Source organism: Babylonia areolata, chromosome 14 (assembly GCF_041734735.1).
Source record: "Babylonia areolata isolate BAREFJ2019XMU chromosome 14, ASM4173473v1, whole genome shotgun sequence".
NCBI lineage: Eukaryota > Metazoa > Mollusca > Gastropoda > Neogastropoda > Buccinidae > Babylonia > Babylonia areolata.
Window position 1 is genome coordinate 27,255,257 of NC_134889.1, and position 24,279 is coordinate 27,279,535.

The 24,279-nt window shown below is 43.7% G+C and overlaps 1 protein-coding gene across 5 annotated transcripts in view; it reads right to left on the reverse strand.

Moving 5' to 3' along the window:
- LOC143289962 (uncharacterized) overlaps positions 1 to 20,731 on the reverse strand; it is a 63,938-nt gene extending 43,207 nt beyond the window's left edge. For all 5 annotated transcript variants that reach the window (XM_076599233.1, XM_076599232.1, XM_076599235.1 and 2 more), the window contains exons 1-14: positions 20,575 to 20,731; positions 14,964 to 15,140; positions 14,393 to 14,536; positions 13,519 to 13,622; positions 12,495 to 12,570; positions 5,974 to 6,114; positions 5,224 to 5,537; positions 4,559 to 4,641; positions 3,236 to 3,412; positions 2,393 to 2,449; positions 1,768 to 1,864; positions 1,115 to 1,219; positions 741 to 833; positions 136 to 393 (exon numbers count right to left, since the gene is read on the reverse strand). In XM_076599233.1, coding sequence (XP_076455348.1) covers positions 136 to 393; positions 741 to 833; positions 1,115 to 1,219; positions 1,768 to 1,864; positions 2,393 to 2,449; positions 3,236 to 3,412; positions 4,559 to 4,641; positions 5,224 to 5,537; positions 5,974 to 6,114; positions 12,495 to 12,570; positions 13,519 to 13,622; positions 14,393 to 14,536; positions 14,964 to 15,078 — 1,764 coding nt within the window. In that variant the 5' untranslated portion in view covers positions 15,079 to 15,140; positions 20,575 to 20,731. The remainder of the gene's footprint in view (positions 1 to 135; positions 394 to 740; positions 834 to 1,114; positions 1,220 to 1,767; positions 1,865 to 2,392; positions 2,450 to 3,235; positions 3,413 to 4,558; positions 4,642 to 5,223; positions 5,538 to 5,973; positions 6,115 to 12,494; positions 12,571 to 13,518; positions 13,623 to 14,392; positions 14,537 to 14,963; positions 15,141 to 20,574) is intronic.
- Positions 20,732 to 24,279: the final 3,548 nt, after the last annotated feature.

Sequence of the window (24,279 nt, forward strand, 5' to 3'; positions counted from 1 at the left end):
TATTTACAGAGCCACTATTTTCACGGAAGGTATCATAATATAAACAGGAAGGGCTTGGGGGGTGGATGTGTGTGGGTGACGGTGGGGGGAAGAATCAGTATTACTGATCAACATAAGATCTCGGTTCAGACATACCTTGTCATCCCCTCGTTTCTTCACGCGCTCATCCAACTGCCGCAGCTTCTCTGCTGCAGCTGCCTTGCGTTCTGCCTCAATCCTCCTCTCGTCATCTTCTCTACGACGACGTGCTCGCTCCACAGCTGCACTCACTTCCTCACCAGCATCACGACGACGCTGACGCCACATCTCATCCTCGTCTTCAGGAGCTGTAGTGGGTGGTCCTCCACTGCTCTGACGATTCAACTGTGGAGGCGGGCCAAACGGTCTCTGCATCTGCATCATTCAAAACAAATTGTTGAGCCTCTCTTACTGATGAAACACTTCTAGTTCACAACAAATCAGTACACACTATCCATATCTAGATGCAGCACAGTGCACAGCTTATTTTCTAACAGATATAATCTCCAAAGGATTATCTCATTCTGATGGCCACAAATGAGTACTTTCTTAGTTCAGGAAAGAAAATTAAGAGGAACATGTCTACTGGCAAACCAAAATGCATACAAGTGACTCCACCAAAATAATAATGCTGTCAGGCTATACCACATTACCCCCCACCTTCATACTGCCAGAGCCTTTCACAAACACAAACAAGGGGTAGCTTATAACTTTAGACTCACCTGTCCTGGGTGAGGAGGATGCATTCTGAACTGTGGTCCATAACCTGGTGCTCGGTGACCCATGAAGTCATAAGGGTTCAGTGGCCAGCCACGCTGAAATACACAATGTTGACATAAACCCGTCTATCCCAAAACTTATTTTCATAATTATGTAACATGACATAGTTCACCTCAAATTTCCAATGAAGTAAAATAGGCTTCCAAATTACATCTACAATTTCATATACTTCAAATTACCATCTGATGATTTCCGAGACTAAAGATTACCATTTTCAAAATCTAACTGGGGGGGGGGTTGGATGTTCTTTTTTTTTTAGGGCCTTCGTAGCCATGTCCTTGGTCAGTGGGGAGAGCTCTACGATGTTCCAACTTACCCCTTCCATGGAGGCTGGGTGAGGTGGGCGTGGTCCAGTCCTGTAGTGTTGAGGAGGCATACCCGGATGCCAAGCCTCTCGTGGCATGGGTGGGCCCATCTCATCCTGAAATCAAAACGACACAGCTCATCCTCTTTCTGACTGTTGTCAATATGTGAGGGCACCAATTCGGTTCTGGTTACAATCACCATATTTTTCAGTTGGATCACACAGCACTGTTTTTCCTTTTAAATTCATCTACACAAAAGACGCTCTCTCCTATTCATAGCTCAATATGGACAACTGGAAAGGCCTGTCAACCCCAAACTAGACTCAAGAGTAATGTTTTCTTTATTAGAGAGAAGCAAAATAGTGTCAAAGGTCACCAACACTGACAACGCAAATTCGAAAATTCAAAATATATAAGATACATTTCTCATGACTGGAAATCAAAATATCACTAGTGGGGGAATAAAGAAACCAATAAAATGCAACTATGCAAATGATAACATATGGAGTGTTTTGTTGTTTTTTCCCCACTAGGGAAAGGGCTTGGGGAAGAGGGGATTTTTGACAAAGCAAAAAATACAAATTTCTCTTTTTAAAAATATAAATAAAAAATAAATAAAATAAAAGAAAGAAATAAAAGAAATAAAATCACATGTTTTACTCACTCTGTCTTTGTCTTGTTTGTCATCAAGTTTCTCTTGGTCCCTGTCTCCTTCCTGTGCAGGAGAGGCTATTTTTTTGTTACGCTGAATAGGTTTCTCTCTGAAAGAGTAAAACAATAAAATGTCAGCATCATCTCTTTTCAGCCTGTTAAAAAAGTCTTGTATCCTGTTTGAAAACATGGTTACATGCAAAGACAGGGAGTCAATGAAAGGATATGAAAAAAACTTAGCTGCAAATGTGGACAGGTCAGGACAACCAAGATGGCTGCCGGAAGGATGCTGCTTCTGTTTACAAGGGAGGTAACTTACCAAGTAAGGCTATTAGCCGCAGCTACTTTCGATTTCTCCGCAAGGCGGACTAGTAGTTTGCACAGGAAAGCACTCCAGACCCCTGCCGGAGTCACTGTATGGTATGTGTAATTAAAATTGCTAAACAAGACAATGTAGTATGTATTGCAACAGGAGTGCACAGCTTATCAGTGAGCAGAAGAAACGAAAGATGTAATTTCATGTGGGTTCATGTTTGAATGCAATGTGTGCAGATATATGTGAAGATCAAAGTGTGAAACATACACAAGAATGCATGTAAGCAAGTCTGTGTGACATCTGGATATATGCACAAGCTTACCGTGTATCATCCTGGTCTCTGTCTTCTTCCTCATCATCAGAGAAGACTAATTTTGCACTGTAAACAAATAAAACCTCTCCAGTGTGTACAAACTGTCAAAGCAAAGCACAAATGAACTCATTTTTTCAAGACCACAAGGGAAAAAGTCCACCAAACCCCTAGATGACCAAATCTCATCTGATTCTTCTTGTTACACAGCAACACATTAATCAAACCCTGTATAATCAATAGAGTTCTAGCAAACCATTTGATAATCAAATACAGCTCGATCTCATTACTGGAGAATCAAATACAGCTCAAACCAAACTTACAGATACTCAAATACAGTTCTATCAAACACTTGGTAATCAAATTCAGCTCAGTCAAACAAACAACTGCATAATTGAATACAGCTCAATCTAATTACTGAAAACTTGATAATCAAATTCAGTTCTATCAAACCACTGGATAATTGAATACAGCTCAATCTATTAACTGGAAAATCACAAACAGCCCCATCAACCCACCGGATAATCAATACAGCCCAAACCCACTGGTTATCAAATGAAGCACAAACCACTGGATAATCAATACAGCGCAACAGAACCTGTTGATTATCAAATGAAACTTACACCACGCGATTATCAATTACAGCTGGATCAAAGCACTGGGTAGTAAAATGCAGCACTGCCATACCTCTGGATAATCAGGCAGCTTAACCAAACCTACTCAATCAAAACAAATGATACAGCACAATTATTACACCAGATAATCAAAGACAGCTCAACCATACCACTTGATTATCAATTAAGCTTAATCTTACTACTGATGGGAGCGAAGACGGGTGAACAGATCATCACTTACCTGTAGTCAATTTCTCCCTGTGCTCCAGCCCAGCCACCATCACCGGCCTCTGAGCGGAGTATTTCGTCAAACTCTTTGAGGTCTTTCTCAGACACAATAGCAGGGCGCTTCGGCCCATCGTCGTCTGCCCCCTCCACCTGGCGCTGGGGAGGCATTGGCGGCATTGGGCCTCGGAATCTGTAATGGTACAACCTGCTTAGCATAGGCAGAATCATACACCGACACTACATTAAAGAACATCATGTGAAATCTGTTTCAGTAAAGAATCACATTATTCTGTCAAGTGCAGCTTACGATAGTTTTCCACCCACAAATCACTTTTTTTCTCTCCTTTTTTCTTTTTTTTTTTAAAACTCAAACCTAACCCCTGTGTTTTATAGGCTGCATGCGCCCTGTCTTTGTCTTTGAAAACCAAACTGTGACCGCCACTTCCGGCCACCTGTCACAACAAATATATAACAATATCATTGATCAGAACAAATGCTATCACGCTGATCAGCAACACTTCAGTCTTAACACTACTCTATTCGACATGGTTCATGTTCACCGTCAAATCGGATGAAACCAAATCACATATTACACCAAATTACAACTCAACGTGATTGCAATTTACTTGTAGGCCATGAAAAAAGAGCAGTGTCCCAGTTGAGGATAATCATTTATGATGCAAAAGTAGAGAAATTTGAAGTTAACTGTATCATTTTTCAAAAGCTGAACACAAAGCAAAATGGTGGATGGGACTGAAAGCACAGGCTTGTAGACTGGAACTGATGAAATTAATGAACTGGGTCTTCATAAGAGTGTACTTTCGGCAGTAAAACTGTATACACAAAATAATAATATAAAAAGGCAGCTCAACAGGGCCGAGTCGACAGGCAGATGAGAAGTCTGATTCCAATACTGTTTTACGAAGATGAATTCTCTACTCAGAAAACAACATCCCTGTTAACAGAGCCACAATGGAAAGCTTAACAGCAGGTGCAGCTTATCAGATGCGTACATGTTCAAGGTAACTTTCTTTAAAATCAGGGATGTGCCTAACAGCGCCTTGTAGGCCAAAAAGTAATGTAACTAGTGCTTAGATAACAGAATCTATCTCTGTTCCAATCCTACTCTGCCTTTATCCAAATCATAATTTCTTTGGTATCAATGCAAATTTTACATATTTTATCCGGTCTTTACATTATATGTTTGTGTTTGTTTTGTTGTTTTTGATAAAAGAAATCTGAAGGACAGCTGCAGTACACAGAACATCACTGATAGAGCTGCATTTGTATTTGCTTTGATGTCAACTGAAAACATGTGTATGCTCATTTAACTCACCTAACATCTGGAGGTCCAGGATATCTGGGAGGGAATCCTGGGAAGTTAGGCGGATAACCTCCTGGGGGAAGACGGCCAAACATCTGTGGAGAAATGTAACAGTGCATGCTTCAACACATAAAATATATTATAAAATACTACTTCATTTGACAGCAATGCAAATCAGACTTTTATTGGTATGTGATGCATCTACTGAAGCAAAAACTCATCCACAGCCTAAAACACGCCCTTCCCATTCAAACATAGTGCAGGTCAACTCCCCACACAAACTTATTTTGCCTAAATTTACAATAGTTACAACCTACATCAATCAAACCCAAGTCACCTTCCTCTATTCCTTCATGATTTATTCAATGCCATAATTCTAGACAAAGGAGTTAATACTTTCAAAAGTTTTTAAATGGTACAATTTTCTGCAAAAAAAGGTTCAGTGGAAGCACAAAAAATTGAGTGTTTTGTCAAAATTCAAAAATGATTTCCACTATTTTAACGTTAAATTCCAACCAACTGCTTTGAGCAACTTATCTCAAGTGAAAGCTTATAAGCAAAAAGTCCTATTTGTAAGCTTTTCTTCCACCTTTTGTACTTCTCAAATTCCCTATGTTGACTAACACTATACAAACTAACACTCACTAAAGCTGAGCACAAAATTGACCATCACTCACGTAGGGTGGCATGAGAGCCCTGTAGGGTGGAATCCCCATTGGAGGTCCCATCGGCATGCCCCCCTGGGGTGGGCCCTGGCCAGGACCAGGGCCAGAGCCAGGACGTGGGGGCATGTGAGGTGGGGGGTGGCTGGACTCACCACCACCCATGCCCCCCATGCCCCCCTGGCCTCCAGCGCCACCGGACATCTGGGGGCCATTGGGCTGTGTTTCGGTCTGGCCGGGGCCGCTCGTAGCTGGCAGCGACACGTCTTCTGCCTTCGCGCTCTGCTGCTGCACGCCACGCCCGCCACCCTCGCGCCAACTTCCAACATCTGACAGAAGGGAGACATAACAGACACTTTAGTCATGCACTCTGAAGGCGCATTCACATTCACTACTGCAGAGCCTCACATCATCCCCTCATCCCCAGCTTTCAACTCCTTCTTCACACCAAACAAACGTCTTTATGACAAACTGAAAATGCTGCAATAGAAGACTCAACGTATCTGCTAATTTTATGGCCATCAGACGAAGTTGGGTGTGGCTGTGTGTGGGTGATTCAAAATGAGCTTCATGGGAGTAATGAAACTAAAATGGTGCAGATGATGGGACAGTAAAAAAATTAAAATAAATCGTCAAATAGTAAGTCTGTAGCCATCAGATTTAAAAGACAACACACAATCACAAAAACATAACAGTTAACTTGATAATGCAATAATGCTCACAAAAAAGTATTATTTTGTCACCAGAAACTAAAAGTCAACTCACTCTGAGGTCGCAAACTTGGCCCTGGTCCATACTGTGTATCCTTGTTGTCTTCTTCTTTCTTTGTCTCCTTGCTTTTTTCCTCTGGTGCTAAGGATGGAAACTCTTCCTGAAAAGCCGGAGACTGGTGACTCACAAGACCCCCTGAAATAAAACACACCTTCAGAATGGGTCAACTATAACATATTCAAATCTGAATGCATCTCAAGCATGTCTAACTGAATACAACATATAGAATGTGGTGTTATATATGTACATGCACATGAACAGGCACCACAGTGAAATAAATGCTCAACACTACACATACTTCCAAATCATTCACTACATAGTGAATTTAAATAAAGAGGTGTTTGTATAATACTCCATGTTTGGTTATACATATTCTTACTATGTCAAACTGATGCAAACTAGGTCTATCGGTTTGCTCTGCTTGGCTGAATTTCGCATGGCTAACGGTGAAAAGACGACCCGTCTTGCCCGGTCCGCTCTTAGCCAATCAAACGCTTTAAAAGCTACAAGCACTGAATCATTCCGTGGCCAACGAGAAAATGCTCCATGAGAACCATGGCAGAGACACGGGGACAGGCGGGCAGACATTTGAGTTTGACATGGTAAGTATATGTATCACCAAATATGGAGAATAATACATTTGAGTTTGACATGGTAAGTATATGTATCACCAAATATGGAGAATAATACAAACTCCTCCTTTTGTCATATTCTGTACCATGTCAAACTGATGCAGAATTTAAAGCAAATGGAGAAGGGCGACACCTACTGGTTCGCATGGGGAGCCCTTGAAACTGAGTATTAGCCGCGACAAAGGAAATCCCCTTGGAACCATCAGCCCTGGTCATACGGAAATCCCTGAGGCAGAAGTTGATGAAGGGATTCTCAGACCGCCAGAAGGCTACCTCCAAGACATGCTGCAGCGGCACCAAGTGCTGGAAAGCAGCCGAAGTGGCTATGGCCCGCACTTCGTGTGCTCTGGGATTAAGACAGCTGACATCCCTGTGATCACGGGAGTAGGCTCCAAGAATGACTAGGGAAACCCAGTGGGAAATGGTGCCTGCAGCGATGTCTTTCTTGTAATTCTCACTGAGGGAGATGAGATGTCCCTGAGAAGAATGCCTGTGGCGAGACCTATCCCGATAGTATTTGAGGCACCAAACAGGCCAGAGATGCCTATCCTCATCGTCTTGGGCAAGAATATCAGACAAAGGTCTGACCCTCAGAGAGGGTGAAGGGACCTCCAGGTCTTGGTTCTTATCCAGGAACTCTGGACAGAAACAGAGGGTGATGGAACCATCTCTGTGGAAGGCCAGATCTTGTGGCATTCCACTAAGACCATGTATCTTGCTTCTACGACGGCCCGTGGTCAACAACAGAAGGAAAGTGGTCTTGAGGGTAAGTTGAATAGTACCCAAAGGCTCGAAGGGTTACTTTCTAATGAAATCAAGCACCAGGAACAAGTCCCACAGGGGCACTCTCCTGGGGTTTCTAGCTTCCTTGAGAGGCACACCTAACCACCCTATGAGCAGGAAATCCGCTTCAAAGGAAGGACCACCTAGCTGTGTGATGGTGGTACAGACAACAGACCTGTACCCTCGCACAGAATTAGCAGACAGGCTGAGAACCGAGGAGCCAGAAAGTTGGCCAGCTGCATGCTCGTAGGGTTAGTAGGGGGAACATCCTGAGCCATACACCACCACAACCATTTCTTCCAGTGTCATACAAAGTCATACAAAGCCTCAGTCCCCGCCCTCCTTGCTTTGGAGGCTAAGGAGAGGTGGTCAGAGGAGGCGCCCCCCTCGGTAAGCACCTCCGACACAGAGGCCGACCGAGGAGTTGAAGACTTCAATGGTGGTGCTGACAGTTCCAACCGCACAGCAGCCACATATGCAGTTGGAGCAGCTGAGGATTGGAATGAGGGATCCCCAATTGAGGCTGCCTCAGCAGATGAGGTTTGGTTTCGAGTTCCAGAGGTGGAACGTGTGTCAGGGACTGGAGGTCCAGATACCAGGGCTGAGCTGACCATTTCGGCGCAATGAGAATCAGCTGTGGGTGTTCCAATCCGGCTTTCCGGATCACCTCGGACAGAACTGGAAAAGGAGGAAACACGTAGGCAATCAGATTGCTCCAGTCTACAGACAGAGCATCCACTGCCCAAGCTTCCGGGTTGGTGACCGGAGAGACATAAGTGGGAAGTCTCTTGTTTAACTTTGTGGCAAAGAGGTCCACTATCGGCCGAAACCACCGCTCCCACACCCCCCTGAAGGGTGTCCTTGTCCAGGGTCCACTGTGTGTGGATGACACTCTTGGACCTGCTGAGAGCATCTGCCAAGATGTTGGCTTTTCCTGCTATGTGTCTCGCTGAAAGTGCAATGCCTTTGCTGTGACACCAACGGAGGAGAGCCTCAGTCCGCAGGAAGAGGTCTGCCGAATGTGCCCCCCCCAGCCCTCCTCTTTGTTCACGTAACATGTTACCGTTGTATTGTCCATGAACAAGCAGATGGTCTTGCCAGTGGCCTCCCCCGTGAAGTGCATGAGAGCCCTGCCAACTGCCTCCAGTTCCAGAACATTGATGTGGCATAGGCTCTCCTCCGGGGTCCAAGTCCCTGCTGTAGCCCAGCCCAGGGAGGAGGCGTCTCTGAAGAGTGCCACTTGAAGCGTATGTGGGGCTATAGGCACCCCCTGTGTCCGAAGAGGGGTGGTTAGCCACTCTGATGTCACCTCGAGGAACCACTCGCCCAGACATACCTGGGTATCCTATGGTTGGGTTCTTTGGGACTGATGTAGCCTCAGTGCCCTCTGAAAAGGGTGCTTGAGAACCCTGCCCTGGGAGATGAGGGGTGCCATGGACTCCATCAGGCCCAGGAGAGATGAAGTGTCTGTGCTGTTGCCCAGCACGAACAGCGCAAGTGGCAGAGGAGGTCTGCCAGTTGGTCCCAGCGATCTGGCGTCGAAAAAACTATCATGGACTGCGTGTTGAATCGCATCCCTAAGAAGTCGAAGGACTGACAAGGGGACAGATCGCATTTCTCCTGGTTCACAAGGAAGCCCAGTTGGGAGCAAAGGTCTAGAAGTCTGGCCGTATGCCTCTGACACAGGGCCTGCGACTGGGCCAGAATGAGCCAGTCGTCCATGTACACACAGAGACGAATGGATTCCAACTGGACGATGGACACCAATTCCCACACCACCTTCATAAACAGGAAAGGGGCAAAGGACAGACCAAATTGAAGGGCAGAGAACTGGAACACCTTGTCCCTCCACACGAACTTCAGGTACCGACGGGATGCCGTATGAATGAGGATCTTTCAGATCGACAGAGGTAGCCCAATCGCCCTGTTGAATGGTCTCTCGAATCTGCGCCTGTGTGTCCATCTTGAATTTAATTTTGGGGAAGAATTTGTTGAAGGGGACAAGTCCAAGACTGGTCTCCACCCTCCCAAGACCTTTGGAAGCATGAACGACCGGCCGTAAAAACCAGGGCCCGGGTCCAAGAGTCGAGATATCCCCCCCACGAGGAAGGAGTAGGTGCAATATCTGTGTCTCTAAGACACTCTCCTGCTCCACTGAGCTGGGCACATGAGGAGGAGGAGTGGGTCTTAGCGGGGGACGGTCCTCCGCCCAAGGCAGCATGTACCCCAACTCTAGCACTGACACAATCCAGTCGTTGAGTCCCAGAGCGTGCCACTGATGTGCGTATCGGGACAAGTTTCCTACTTGGAGGGGCTGGATGACTGGCGGTGCTGAATCGGGGCCCGGTCATTGGGGGTGCTACCCTCTGGCTTTGGGCATGGCCAGTCGGCTTGGACGGTCTCTTCAATGGCAGTGAACCCTGATGCCCCTGGGAGGTGTGGACGAAATATGAAGCCACCTCACTGTTTGTCTCTGCCCTGTGGCTGACGAAATGGGGCCGCATACTGGCTGAAGAGGGAGTGCTGCTGCACCAGAATGGACCGCAAGGCAGCCCTCTCCTCTAATGGAATGTTGGAGAGGCAGAGAACGACATCACAACAAGCCAGCACAGTACTGAAGTGAAGGCTGGTAGCTGTGTCTGCGGCCGCTGTGAGACCAGAGGCTACCCTACTGCCAAAAGTGTTTAACCTCTGGTCGGCGAAGAGGCCCAGAGAGACAAAGGCACCGTGTCCTGATTAACCAGACGCTGTTCCCAGAGCTCACTGGCCCTGTGGAGGAAAGCGTTGAAAAAAGTATAAGCCATGGAAACCTTGAAGAGGCAGCGGCAGGCCAATCTGTCCCAATCTGCTTACGTTTTAATGGATAGATTAGCTGAAGTGGGAAAGGTGCTGCACTGCGAGACCAACATCCTGTCCACAGTCCTGCGCGGAGGGCTCCGCTTCCATGTAGGCAGGATGGTCCTGTGTGTACAAGGACCACACCCCGCCTTTGGAGGAGTCTTTAAGAACTTGCCTGGGGGGAAGGCACCTGGGGCAGAGAAAGACTCCCTGCCTAGGGGAGGGATTGAAGCAGCACCCCTGACAGTGCGGGCTGGCTTATTAAGCCATTCCTGCACCATTTCTGGCACTCTGAGTCGTCTGGTGGTTCTGGAGTTAAGAGTCACACTGCCTAAGGAGGTCCAAGGGTGACAATGCAGCTTGAGGGACCGACTCAGCATGCGTGACCCGATTGGGGAGGGTCAGCTCAAGCTCGGCTAAGTCTGAGTTTGGTTCAGGCTGGTCCCTAGGGAGGCGTGGGCTCAATCTGTCACCCTGGGATGGGGGCGAAGGGTGCTCATCCACTTGTTCATCCTCCTCCGAAGACAGAGGCTCCCACTCTTGCTCCCAGTCCATCCCCTGCTGGGTGCCAAGTGGATGTACCCGCAAGGGCGTCCTGTGAGCGGTGGTCAGCCCAGCGGGACGAGCTGGGACGATCCCAAGCAGGGACCATGGCCGCAGCTGTTACCTCATTGATGCCTGAAGAGGGCGGGGAGTGCATGGACCACGTTGCGATGGTGGGTGCCACACCTTCTCAGTGAAGGCATCCCTGGATGCAAAAGGGACCCATGAGTGCTGTGAGGGGACAAAACACCCACTCATCTCCCTGTAGGACTGAGGGCTGCGTGGGTGGAAACTGCAGGCTCACTCGGATCGAGCAGGGTGACTTGGCAGCTGTTGATCCTGACAAGGAGGCCATTGTGACTGTGGAGGTCAACTGTGGGGTGACAGAGGCCCGACTGAGTGGCAATATTGGCCGAGGAGCTCAACCTGACTGACAAGAAGTCGACCCACTTGTTGAGGCCATGTGCGTCACCCTGCAAGATGTGCTGAGTTGGATCCGGGGGGAAGAGGACAAGGGGTTGGCCCCTGGTCCTCCCATCAACCCAGCATGCACCATAGGTGCGTCCAAGTACAGATAGAATGGGAGAAACCACCTGTGGGCGCCAGCCATCCTGTGACCCCACCCCCAAGGGTCACTGGCGCCTTGACCTCCACGAAGGGAAAAACTTGGCCAAGTCGGAGGGAGGTCAGGTCCGACTTATTTGTCAGTCCCGCCAGAAGACCGGCGGGCTGACTGCCCGGAACTGCCCGACACGCGTGGGCCTCCCCCAGCTGGGGAGACCGGCCGGATAGCGGGAAGACCTGCAAAGCAGGTGGCCATATGCCCCAAATCCCCTCCCATGGGAGACTGGGGTGGCTTGGCCCGGACAGGAAAAGTAGAGGTGCCCCCCTGGAACCAGGACTTTCTCCCCATAGATGGAGGTAGTGGAGGGGGCTCGGCAGGGGAAATAGCAATGGAGCCCCCGAGGGCCATGGGGACCAGGGTAACGGTCAGGCACAGCCTCCACTTCAGAGTTCATGCCCAGCCCGGAGTCCCCCCACTACCAAGAGAGGACTTGCCACTCCCCCTTCTACCTGCCTCCCACTGGGACACCTCAGGAGGCAAGGCTCGTACCCCTTTCTCCCCGGTCCCCATTCATGACGGTTTTAATGGGATGAGCATTGCCTCCGCGATCTGCGTCCAAAGACACATCGCCGCAGTCCCTATCGGGAGAAATCATGAGCTCCAGGCCTGTCTAGATCCCAGCTAGATCCCAGCATCAAGATTTCTTCCATTGTGGGATGACGTACGAGGCATGGTAACTGCGCTTAGGCAAAAATCTGATCCCCAACTGAGTAAGGAAAGACAAAATCGACTGAAAGGTAGAGAAAAAGTACGATTGAGTACACAAAAGGTAAGAATACAATAAAATCAAGCCACATGCAACAAAATAAAGCCAAATGAACACACTTAATAGCCAAAAAAAGCTTTAGACGAGACAGAACGTAAACCTGACAAGATGGCGTTGAGAGCCTTGGCCAAAGGAATGATTAAGCGCTTGTAGCTTTTAGAGGCGTTTGATTGGCTAACAGCGGACTGGGCAAGACAGGTCGTCTTTTCACGGTTGGCCACATGAAATTTGGCCAAGCAGAGCAAACCAACAGGCCTAGTTTGCACCAGTTTTACATGGTACAGTATATGACACCAAAAGGAATTTTACTGAGACAAAAATTGCTTACCCTGAGCACTGCCCCCAACAGTTACACTGCTCCAAGACCTGGCCCCCGAACCTGTGCCCCCAGACGAGGTGCTGGTCTGAAACATTAACCATTATCAGTGTTAAACAATATTTCTAGAGCACATTACTGTAAAGCAGTCCACACTTTACTTTTTTCCAGTATGTGTAAATAAAAAAAATATAAAAAAAACAAACATGACTTGTGCACTTGATCCCATCTGCACACACATGCGCACACACCCACAGTTCAAACGAACACATACCAGCACATGTACACTTGTATCAAGATGCATAATTTAAGCATAATAACAATGGCACATAAGCAAGAAAAAGAATGAACAATCCATTACACATACTGGTGACCCTATGCTTCTCCAGAACCCAGGAGGATCCGACTATGACCATCATTTTGTCAATACAATAGGTTTCAAGGAAATTCAGCAGCTTCAGGCAATACCTACTTCATGTTTCATTCCACTTCAATACACAGAACAATCTGATGTCCTAAAGTTCTAGCACATAAATATACCCATACAAACCACCATGTTTTTGGGGTTGTTTTTATAACAGTATTAAAAAAATATTTTTAAAATCTTTTTTTTTTCTTTTTTTTTTAACTGCAACAAAGGTGTCATAGTGCACAACTCTGTATCCTGATGCCTTACAGCAAAACACAACCCACATCATCAACGCAGAACTACAAAAGTTTTTGCTTTGGGTTTTTTGGGGGGGGGTTGGTAGGTTGTTTTTTGTTGTTGTTTTTGGTGGTTTTTTTGCTTGTTTTAATCAGCGTCTTTTATCATGATTACAAAAAGGAAATTTTCTTCCTACAATTACATTCTGATTGAAATCCGAGGATGCTCTGCTTCATGATCCGGGTGCAGACCATGACAGATCTGGATTCTGTTACAACAATCAATACTCCACAATTTCAATGGAAAAGTTTATTCTGCTCTCTGCCATGTAGCAGAACCAAATGAAATAAAAATTTCACATAAAAACATAACTCCCCAAACTACACCAACCTTGACAGTGGATTGTGTTGATTGCACTGGCGCGGCCGGCTGCGGCTGCGACACAGGCTGCTGACTGCCACTGCTGTCCTTTTCCTTCTCCTTCGATGCCCATCCTGATATTACAAAGTAGTTATTTCATTTGTTGCTAATACAAACAAAAGAACAAGAGACGCAAAGCCTTCATTAGTTCATGTCTCTGTGTGATTCACACTCATTTATAACCAAACAAAAAGAAAAAAGAAAGAAATACTTGTGCAATGCTCAACACCAAAATCGACACGCAGGCAATATGGCAGACTAAGGTGGTCTTCAGTTATCGTTTCCTGACCTTTCCACAATGAAGCAACGTTGAAGGAACAGAAACGCTCTCTATTCTCTATCACAGAATCTCTCCCACACACAGGCTCTGTGTTACACTGCAGTTCACAACACAGAAGCAACGATGGCTTTAAGTAAGCATAGCTGTTTTTTTATTTACATTTTCAGATTTTTGTTTCTATTTGTCTACTTGGCATCAAATTGTGGAACAACAGAAACACATTTTTTTCCTTTTTTTTTTAACTTTTTGAAACACTGCAGTATCAATTATTTTCCAGAATGAGAGAAACCTACAAATGACCTTTTCGTATGATTGACTTTCCTACAGCAAGTGGCGAGCTTGTCCACAAATGGGTCATTTCAAATGTGAATGCATCAATGACCCATAATCGATTATGTCCTACCTAAACCCAGATTATCTAATTTGTAAACTGCTTACCACATTTCAATCAATAAGATGATTATCTGTCCAGAGCTGATGCCTGTAGACATGCACATAGGCAACTGCAGCATGTTCCTGAATATATGTAGATACTTCTGCAATAGGAAGCATACTGTATCTCACCTGATCCCCCTGCAGGCACAAGGCTGATACTAGGGTCGTTCCCGCTGTGTTCACTTTTCAAACTTGGTAAATTGGCCGGAGGCGGCATACGCCGCGCTGCTGACGATACCTTGCCAAGGCTCTGTAACCCATGTTGTCGAGGAACTGCCAAAAGAAAAGTAAAAACCATTTATCATCAGTTTTTCCTTAACCATATCCTAACACACATTACCAAAGTCACACAACTTAAAAAAAAAAGAAAAAAAAAAAAGAATGTTTAAGCTTTCAATGACAGTTAACGCAAAACAGACAACAGTACACATTATATAATACTGCATTTGCAATACTATGTGGTAAAGTATTTTGTGACATTACCCATTTAAATAAGAGATGGTGCTGTGGATCACAATTTAGAATTATATCAATGGAACTGTCCTACTTCTAACAATACACTTTTTCCAACACTGAAATGACAGCACAGAAAGTATCCATTATAATTCTCTCTTAATTCTAGTTTAAAATCATATCATTATAAGGAAAAAAAACAAGAAAAATGTTTTCCAAATTTGAAAAAAAATGATCAAAACAATACCTGATGACTTTTGGGTTTCAACGCTTTTTCCTTTGTACAATGTATTGATGTCGATACTTTTGAACTTTCCTTTATTCTTCTCCCCTTTAGCACCAAGCCCCGAGATAGAGGACATTTTGGCTGTGAAAGGACATTGAAGGGGATCTGTCTATTTCCCCCTGAACGAACCGCTGATACCTGCACACAATCAAAGCAATAACTGAATGACAACTGCACAGAACCAAAGAATTCTATTTTCTTAAATGTCAAATATCACTCAAAATAAAAAGCAGATTCATATTGGAGTGGTTGAACCTGAGGAGGGTCCTTAGTTCAATCCTGAATGGGAACCTGATGGATCAATGGCAGAGATTTTACTGATCTCCAAGGTAAACATACATGCAAATCTGCAAGTACATTAAATTCTCTGTATGAATTTATACATGCAAAAATATCATACACATATTAAAGATCTTGTAATACATTTCAGATTTCAGTGGGTTATGGAAACATAAACATAGCCACACTCTGATATCACAAATCTAAGCCCATGTCAGACTGTTGTGAAATCAGTGAAACATGTATTGTTTTCTGGCTTGCAGGTTCAGTTTTATTTGTTTCAATCTTAGTCTGCAGAAATGGATCCAACCGGTGGAAATGAGATGCTTTAGAAGACCTCTTCAGTCCATGGCATGTCCTCCAAAGACCACATGATAAATGAAGTCAGGAAAACCGAAAAGACACCATACTGATCACTATGAAGACCTGACCACAGTGAACAAAAGGAAAATGAGAATGAGATGGTATACCCACTTGACAAGATCTGACAGGCTCTCAAAGACTATCTTCCAGGGAACTATGCAGGGAAAAAAGAGATCAGGCACTGAGACAGCAAAAGAAGTGGGCAGACATCATCACTGAATGGAGCTTTGCAGGAACTCAGGCCCTACCCCATGACCACCAGAAAATGAGACAGTTGGTCACACCATCAGCAGTGTAGTGCCCCCATGACAAGTCAGATTACTGGACCAGTAACAGTAAATCTTAACCGTTTGCTAACATATGTCAATTGGGTAACCAATTTCTGTCAGTCAAAGGGTGACTCGACAACTTTACTGTAAAACAATTGCATTCCCTCCTCCATTTTTCTTTGGACCATGTAGCAGCATTCCGCTGTTAAGTTTGGATTTTCCAGCTCTAAAAAGTAGCAAACCTTCGACATCAATTCCATACTGACATGCGCAATAGCCAAGCAGTTAAAGCATTGGACTTTCAATCTGAGGGTCCCGGGTGCAAATCTCGGTAACGGCACCTAGTGAGTAAAGAGTGGAGATTGTTCCAATCTTCCAGATAAACACATATGCAGAGCTCTCGTTGTGCCTGAACCCCCTTCGTGTGTATATGCAAGCAGATCAAATACGCACGTTAAAGATCCTGTAATCCATGTCAATGCTCGGTGGGTTATGGAAACAAGCATACCTAGCATGCACCCCCACCCCCAAAAACTGAGTATGGCTGCCGTCATTGCAGGGTGAAGACAGTCATACCTATAAAAGCCCACTCATGTACATGTATACAAGTGAACGTGGGAGTTGCAACACACTAACAAAGAAAAACAAGAATTACAATCTTTTCCTGTTGAGCATGCCATATATCAGGCATATATAGAACTTTGCTGACATGTCACTACAGTACACTATTATTACTTTTACCTTTACTAAGGAAGTGCGCAGAAATTTTAGGGGGGTGGCGATGGGGGAGGGGTTCAGGTTGGGTTTTTTATCTACTGGTCCTCAGAATGACTAAAATTATCTGGAAATTTTTAGTTTACTGAGAAACACGTGTTTAACCAAGTCAGTGCCTGCAAGACATCAGCTGATGTCCTGCTCAAAATGTTGCAATTGTGCCAATGAGACTTCCACTGATGTCCTGCCTATCTTCAATTTTTCCTGCCTTGGAGTTTGGTAAAATGCACATAAAGAGACTGAGATTGTTATCTTAATGTATCAAACCACCATCCAATTGAGCATTCATCAGGTGGAAGACCCCCTTCTTCTCAATAATGATTTGCTTTCTGGAGGGTTTGCCTAACATGCCAAAATTGTGTCAAACACTTTGTTAAGTAAAGATAATGGTCCCAGTCAGACAATTTACACAACTTTACAAGCTGTGCAAATAATTATATTTCAAGATGAGAGATGGATCTGTCTTGCACTTCATTAGAAACCAAAGGTGATGACAACTAAGTGACAAAAGAGACAGCAACATTCCACTTTCTTCAGTCCATCTAATCTATCCACTCAGACATCTTTTTTGAGCAAGTGACATGACTCATATGAAGATGTGGTGCTTTCAAATGATTTGAGAAGAGGGGGAGGAGAGATGGAGGAATGGTGTAAGACGATAGGATGAAGGGGTGTGGCCCACCTGTCAGTGAACTATCTTTTCACTGTGAATGACAACAGCCAATAATCCATGATTTTCATGAAACCCAGGGTTGACAGATGATAGATGAGAACCACATGTTTATTTTTCACGCTTTTTGTCACTTATCAGCTGACCCATTTCTTTATACAGGAGACAAACTGGATGCACAGCAGCACTTTATTGGATCAGTTACAACCAGGAGATGAAATATTATCAAAGCACTTTCTCCTCTGAAGAGGGATGCTCAATGGAATAAGAAAACTGGAATAAGAACAGCTGGATGGACCACGTTCTATGAACACGATGGCTTTTGATCTGGACTGTCGCAGTACAATTATTCACTTACAATTTAAGGTAAAAGGCAAAGAGATGTAGTAAAGAGAGATGTGGTTGTTATCATAAATTCATAGGCTGTATTATTTTCTTTTACAGGTATAATCAGACAATAAGCATGCTATTTCCAGCTGTATTTTGTTTTCTTTTTAAATCATTCTGTGGAGGTGGAAAAAAACTTTTCTCAATGCATAAAAATTATAATTATAGTCTTCATAGTGAAATGCTTGAATGTTATTTAGAGTCAAAACAATGATATAGAATCCACATTCATTTTTCTTTATAAAAACGTTAAATTTTTATCTGTATCTCCTGCAGTTTTTGTTATTTTTCTTTTCACTCAATTATCCCTGAATCATCAAAATTCCCTGGCAAGAGAGCACTTTTTTTCTTCTTTTTTTTTAACATAATTTTCTGGCACTTAACAGGTTTAAGGCTTTATTTTCTTTTGATGAAATAAATAACATAAGTAAAATATAAAATTCATATGGCATATATGTATATACTGGCAGCCTTTTATTAGTTTTAAAAAAGAAAGAAAAAGGAAATGTCTACTAAAACAACTCTACAACAAGCTAAGATTAACTTTTTTTTAAGACTGCAAGACGGCGTAACCTTGTTTGGTTTTTTTGTTCGCAATTAAATGGAAAGAAATACAAATTATGGACAGAACATACACAGTGACAAGACTTCATCATCGTGTTAAAACTGTTTACTGCAAATGAATTTTTTTAAGTGGATACTCAATTAACTAAAATGAACATAAAACTAAAAGAGAAATTGAATCAATCATGTTGTAATTTCCTGCTGAGTGTAACTAAACTTGTACATCTATCTAGATCAAGAGAAAAAGGCTAAATGTTGCACTGTGATTGCAGCGATGGCAACGTCTCCTTTACAGCTGACTTTGAAGAATTCTTAAATGCCTGAGATACACCAAAATAGTATGATTTAAACAGTGTTATCACTTTGAATATTGCAATCAATATATCACCCTTAAGAAAGCATGCTTAAATGTTAATCTTTGCATCTGAATGATGCACAGCCGCAACAACTCGGAGCTTGCCGGCACCAGTAATGTCACACAGTAGTTTTATAAATTCAAAAGGAAATTAAAAGAGCTTTCATTTCATACCAGGCATTTATGCAAAATTTACTACCAGTTTTGAGAAATATATGCATAAAATAAAGCAAAAATCGTTTTTCAAACCAACATTCGCAAAATGTACTTTATCATGCTACACCAATAACCACTGAAAAGCGAAGGTTTATACAAACACAGCAGTGCTAAAAAGAGCCTAGTAGGTAAAAAGAATCCAGGCAAATGAAGCGAAAGAAAAACCACCCTGTAAATCCGCTGACGCAATCTATGTCGAGGCGGTCAGCGACAGCATGCTATTTAAAGCCCTCTGACTATCCATGATTTTTTCTCGTGTACTCAACAAAGACAAAACACAGACAAAAAACAAGGAAGCATAGGAAAGAGAAGTTGTTCAACTTAATTCCTATATAAAACATCTTCATTTCTTGAACGCTTGGGGGAAATCGGAAAAACTGACGTTTTTCAGTCTTCACTTCAGTTTAGCTGGTGAGACTGCCGGTACCTAATATATGATGTGCAAACATTACTCATTAGCATTCTTTGTCATGAACACCGCTGGAAAGTGTACTTAAATCTGCTTTAAAGGAAGTGTTGCTATTTCAGTTTAGAAGAGAACCTGAGAGAAACCTATCTAATTCATGACTTTACAGTCATGTTCTCTATTCACTGTACAACAGGTCACAATGTGCTGATGCATGCTAACTATATTTTTAGGAAATACGACAAATTTATCAATCAGAGCTCCAGTCACCAAATATATACTATGAAAATGCATATAAAAAGTACTGGACTGATGTTCAAGTGTGATAACTGTAATCTGCAGTGTGCAGTGCTTCAGTCTGAATGTGTGGGTGTATCATCATTGTATGTGTGGTCAAATTCAAGTGTGCAACCTATTGGGTCTTCCAGTTAAAGTGCAGACTGCAGGCAGATACAGACTTCTGCACACCTAATACCATATAACATCTTACCTTGAGACTAATAATGCTTCATGCTTTCATGTTTGAGGAAACAAGTTAATGCCTCATGAATAATCATAAAATAATAAACATAATAATGGGCTACATCTCACCAGTTGATGTCAGTGAAAATCGATCAACACGAGAGCTGCACAAATAATGAAATATCACCTGGTGTCTGACAGCAAAAAACGGGTTGATGAGCAGTCAGTGGGGTCTCAAAATTTCAATTTTTCTCATCGATTTCAGATGCTTATCTCTACAGTCTAACAAATTATCGTCTTCCCTGTCTAAGCTTTGTTACCCGTCGAAGAGCAGTGGGAGAAGCAGAGGCATCTTCCATAAAATTAATACTGCATAATTTACAAAACTGCGTCGACCATCAAACGATAGTCGTTATATGAAATATAACCACAAGACCATCAGTGTTAGAAGCACGCCTGACCTGCATTCAAGTCTGAAATCTTTCCCGATCAAAACTAAAAAAGGCCAGATTCTCTCATTCAACCGAAAAGACACGCCATCGTCCATGAGATGGAATTCCAGTGATTTTGACGTGTATCAACATGACGAATATATGACCATGGATGAAACATGCATAGGCCTATCTTCATTTGTTTTTAAAAACGATGAGCTTAGCATATCATTTTAAAGCCAATAACAATATTTGTACGTCAGTGTTGGCGATTACAATTCTTTCTTCTTTTTTTCTTACTTGTCGGCAACGAGCAAACAAAGATTCAGTGGAGACCCCCTTCCAGAGAATCTGAGGCAATAACATGCAAACCAAAAGACAAATAAAAGAACTCACGCCGGTCCGTTCCTCTGGGTGAATCTCTATCACAAAGAGAGTGGTTCAAATTTTCTGTAGCAAGCCGATGGCTGCAGATTTTAATCGATTTTGAACGTTAATTATTTCACACAGTGCTACCAAAATGGCGAGCACACATTTCAATATGTAAATGAACAACTGATGATGTCACTTTGCTTTCCCATAATGCCCCGGATGAAAAAAGTTTCTCGGGTATGTCAGGTCGTTCACCCCATTCAGTGAAATCACTATGTGTCACTACGTTGTTTTCACTGACAGTATGAATGAATATAGCCCTAAAATGTGTTATGAGAGACTGCTGTAAGTACGTTTATGTTTATAACTAAAACATCAAATACCACTGTCTGTTTTAGCAGACGATGGAGTTCACTTCCGGCATGCGCACTGACGATAACATACGTGATGACCTCGGGCCAGGAAAATTAAGGAACGTAATTTTTTTGTTTTCTTCTCGGTTGAATTAAACAAGAGCATAATCTAGTATTGCTCATGGCATTCAGAGTTATGGCTAATTATTGTGTATTTCTTAAACGTAGTTCCCAAAACAGTATTCTGCTGTTTTTCTTGTTTATCGATGTCTACTCGCCAACAACACCATCATGTGTCCCCGTTTCCAAGTTCTACTGAACAAAGGATTTCTTGTTTTGCTTTTTTATATTTTCTGTCTTCTGCGTTCTTGGGATGGAAATCCCATATTCTATCGTCTGCACAAGAGGGATTTTGCGTATATGGGGCATTTTAAACCCACCAACTACACGTGCAGTCGTACTCGGCCTTCGTTCTGATCTTCGTGTTTGAGAATTAGAATTGTAAGAATTAGAACACTGACATCACATTTTCATCTCTTGTAAGCGTGGCCAAATACACTTGATCGAAGTGACCAGGCTTGGCTGGGTAGATAATTGTAGTTGAAGGTGAGCACCGACATACAGTGGAAATAGTTGTTGTTTTTTTAAAGAGATTCCAAACTACCCCATTCATAGACCGGCCACTGTTCAGGACTGACCACAGAAACCTTAGTTCAGTGAGAGCCAATACAAACTTCTAAGACCGTGTATAAGAGTGCACACACACACACACACACACACACACACACACACACATAATAAAGAAGGATACACATACATGCACACACTCTTCATTTCTCTCTCAAGGCTTAAGCGCGTTGGGTTGTGCTGCTGGTCAGGCATCTGCTTGGCAGATGTGGTGTAACATATATGGATTTGACCGAAAGCAGTGACGCCTCCATGAGCTACTGATACAGATACTGATACACACACACACACACTGACACACACACGTATATATATACACACACATATATACATGCATATATATATGTATATATGGAAACAGTAAACAAAAATAAATGCACGCACACACACGCACATATATATATATATATATATATATGGAAACAGTAAACAAAAAAACAAATTAAGTATACAAATAGGTAAATCAATAGAACAAAGATTACACACACACACACACACACACACACATGTGAGAGAAAAAAGGAAAGTAAACAAAATAGTAAGAAGGAACATATGTGCTGGATCACTGTAAGTCAACTGATTCAGCGGCAAAACTGACGGGTCTCAAACAATTCAGGCCCACTCTGACAAATGTCTAACCTATATTCTTGCTGCACTACACCTGTGCTTTCACAATGGCATGTGTGGACACAAACACACACACACACACACACACACGTCCTTACTTGCACTGCCATGGATATGTTCAGTTACATGCGTCTCAGAAGAAATGAACATCACGTCACTAGTGGACGCATATGCACTAAATATAGATCCATTTTACACACATGCACGTACATTGCGTGAATCTCACAGAAGGTGAAACATCACCACAATGATAATGATAATAGTAATTGATACTCATGTAGCAAACTATCCAGAAACTTGCTCTGTGTGCTTCACAAAACACATGGTTTTAAACATAACACATTACATCAACACATACACACTAAAATATGACTAGCAAACTATAGACACACACATAAGCACAATGCATGCATACATAAAAGTACACATTTAAACAGCCTAAATACACGGTATATACATACAAGCCCATCCCCACCAGTTCACACACACACACATACACACACTGCACCCCACTGAAACATACATGTATATGTGTACACATACATATGGATACACACATAGCCAAGCCCACAACACACACAGAAGTACATGCTGTTTGGACGGCCCTGCCACAACCAAACTTATTTGCTGAGAAAAGAGGTACAGGTGAGCTTTGAGGCTGGATTTGACTCTGAACTGGTGGTGAGGGAGTCTGAATGTTGGAGGTGATCTGAGTCTGTTCCACGTCTTTTGGGCTTGAAAAGACAATGATCTATGTCCATGCATCTTAGTTCTGACAAGAGGTATCATGGGGAGTTGCGAGTATCAGAAGAAGAGCTTGCAAGAGTATAGATATGCCCTACAGAAGAGATACTCTGGTTCAGACCCACTGACGGCATACAATATCAGAGTGGATTGCTTGTAGTCTATTTGAACAGAAAAGGCAACTGCGGAATTCATGGTGAAACCAACAGATGGGTTGCAGACTTCCTCAGCCATTGAAGACAAGTGGTGGTCATCAACAGGGTTACAGTCAGCCCGGCTCCAGCTTCACTGATGTCCCCTCACGAGTACCACAGGGCTCAGTTCTTGGCACATGCCTTTTTCTGATTTTTTTTTCCTCGAGGCCTAGTTGGGTTACGCTGCTGGTCAGGCATCTACTTGGCAGATGTGGTGTGATGGAGTCTCCCGTTGGTCCAACGGATGAGTAGGCAGGCATGCTTATCTGTGGGTGTGTGTCCTCAAATGGGAGAAGAGGCCGATTCTGGATACGCAGCACTTCCCACAGGTGTTGCAAGGGAAAACGTCTCCAGAAGTTGAGCCCTGCTTCCTTCGCTCATGCTTCTCCATAATGGCCAGCATTCTCTTGTTTTCAAACATCTTTATGCCACTAGAGCACAGCATCCTCCAGCGAGAGTGGTCAAGGGCATCAGTTTCCCAGGAAGCGATGTCTATGTCACAGGCTTTGAGGTTTGTCATTAAGGTGTCCTTGAAGCGCTTGCAGGGTCTTCCACGTTCATGGTGGCCTTCCTTCAGCTGGCCATACAAAAGCATCTTCGGGATCCTGCTGTCTGTCATGCGGACAACGTGTCCTGTCCAGTGTAGCTGGCACTGGATCAGCAGGCTGGGCAGGCTGCTCCTCTCTAGGACCTGGAGGTTGGAGACCCTGTCTTGCCACTTTATGCCGAAGACCTTTCGTATGCATCTCTGGTGAAACTGCTCAAGTTGTTGAATGTGACGGCGATACGTCGTCCATGTTTCAGAGCAGTACAACAAGGTGGTCAGCACAACAGCTCTGTAGGTTTTCATCTTGGTGCTGAGCCTGATGCCTTTGTTGTTCCACAACCTGTTGTTGAGTCTGCCAAAGGCAGAGCTGGCCTTGGCGATGCGCAGCGTCACTTCTGCATCAAGGGCTCCGTTGCTGCATAGGCTGCCCAGGTAGCAAAACTTGTCGACTGACTTGATCTCTGTGTCATTGATCTTGATTGCAGGTGGGGGGAGGCACTGGCATTCTGTGAGCTAGCTGGTTGGTACATGGACTCGGTCTTGCTGAGGCTGATGGTGAGTCCAAAGCGTCTGCAGG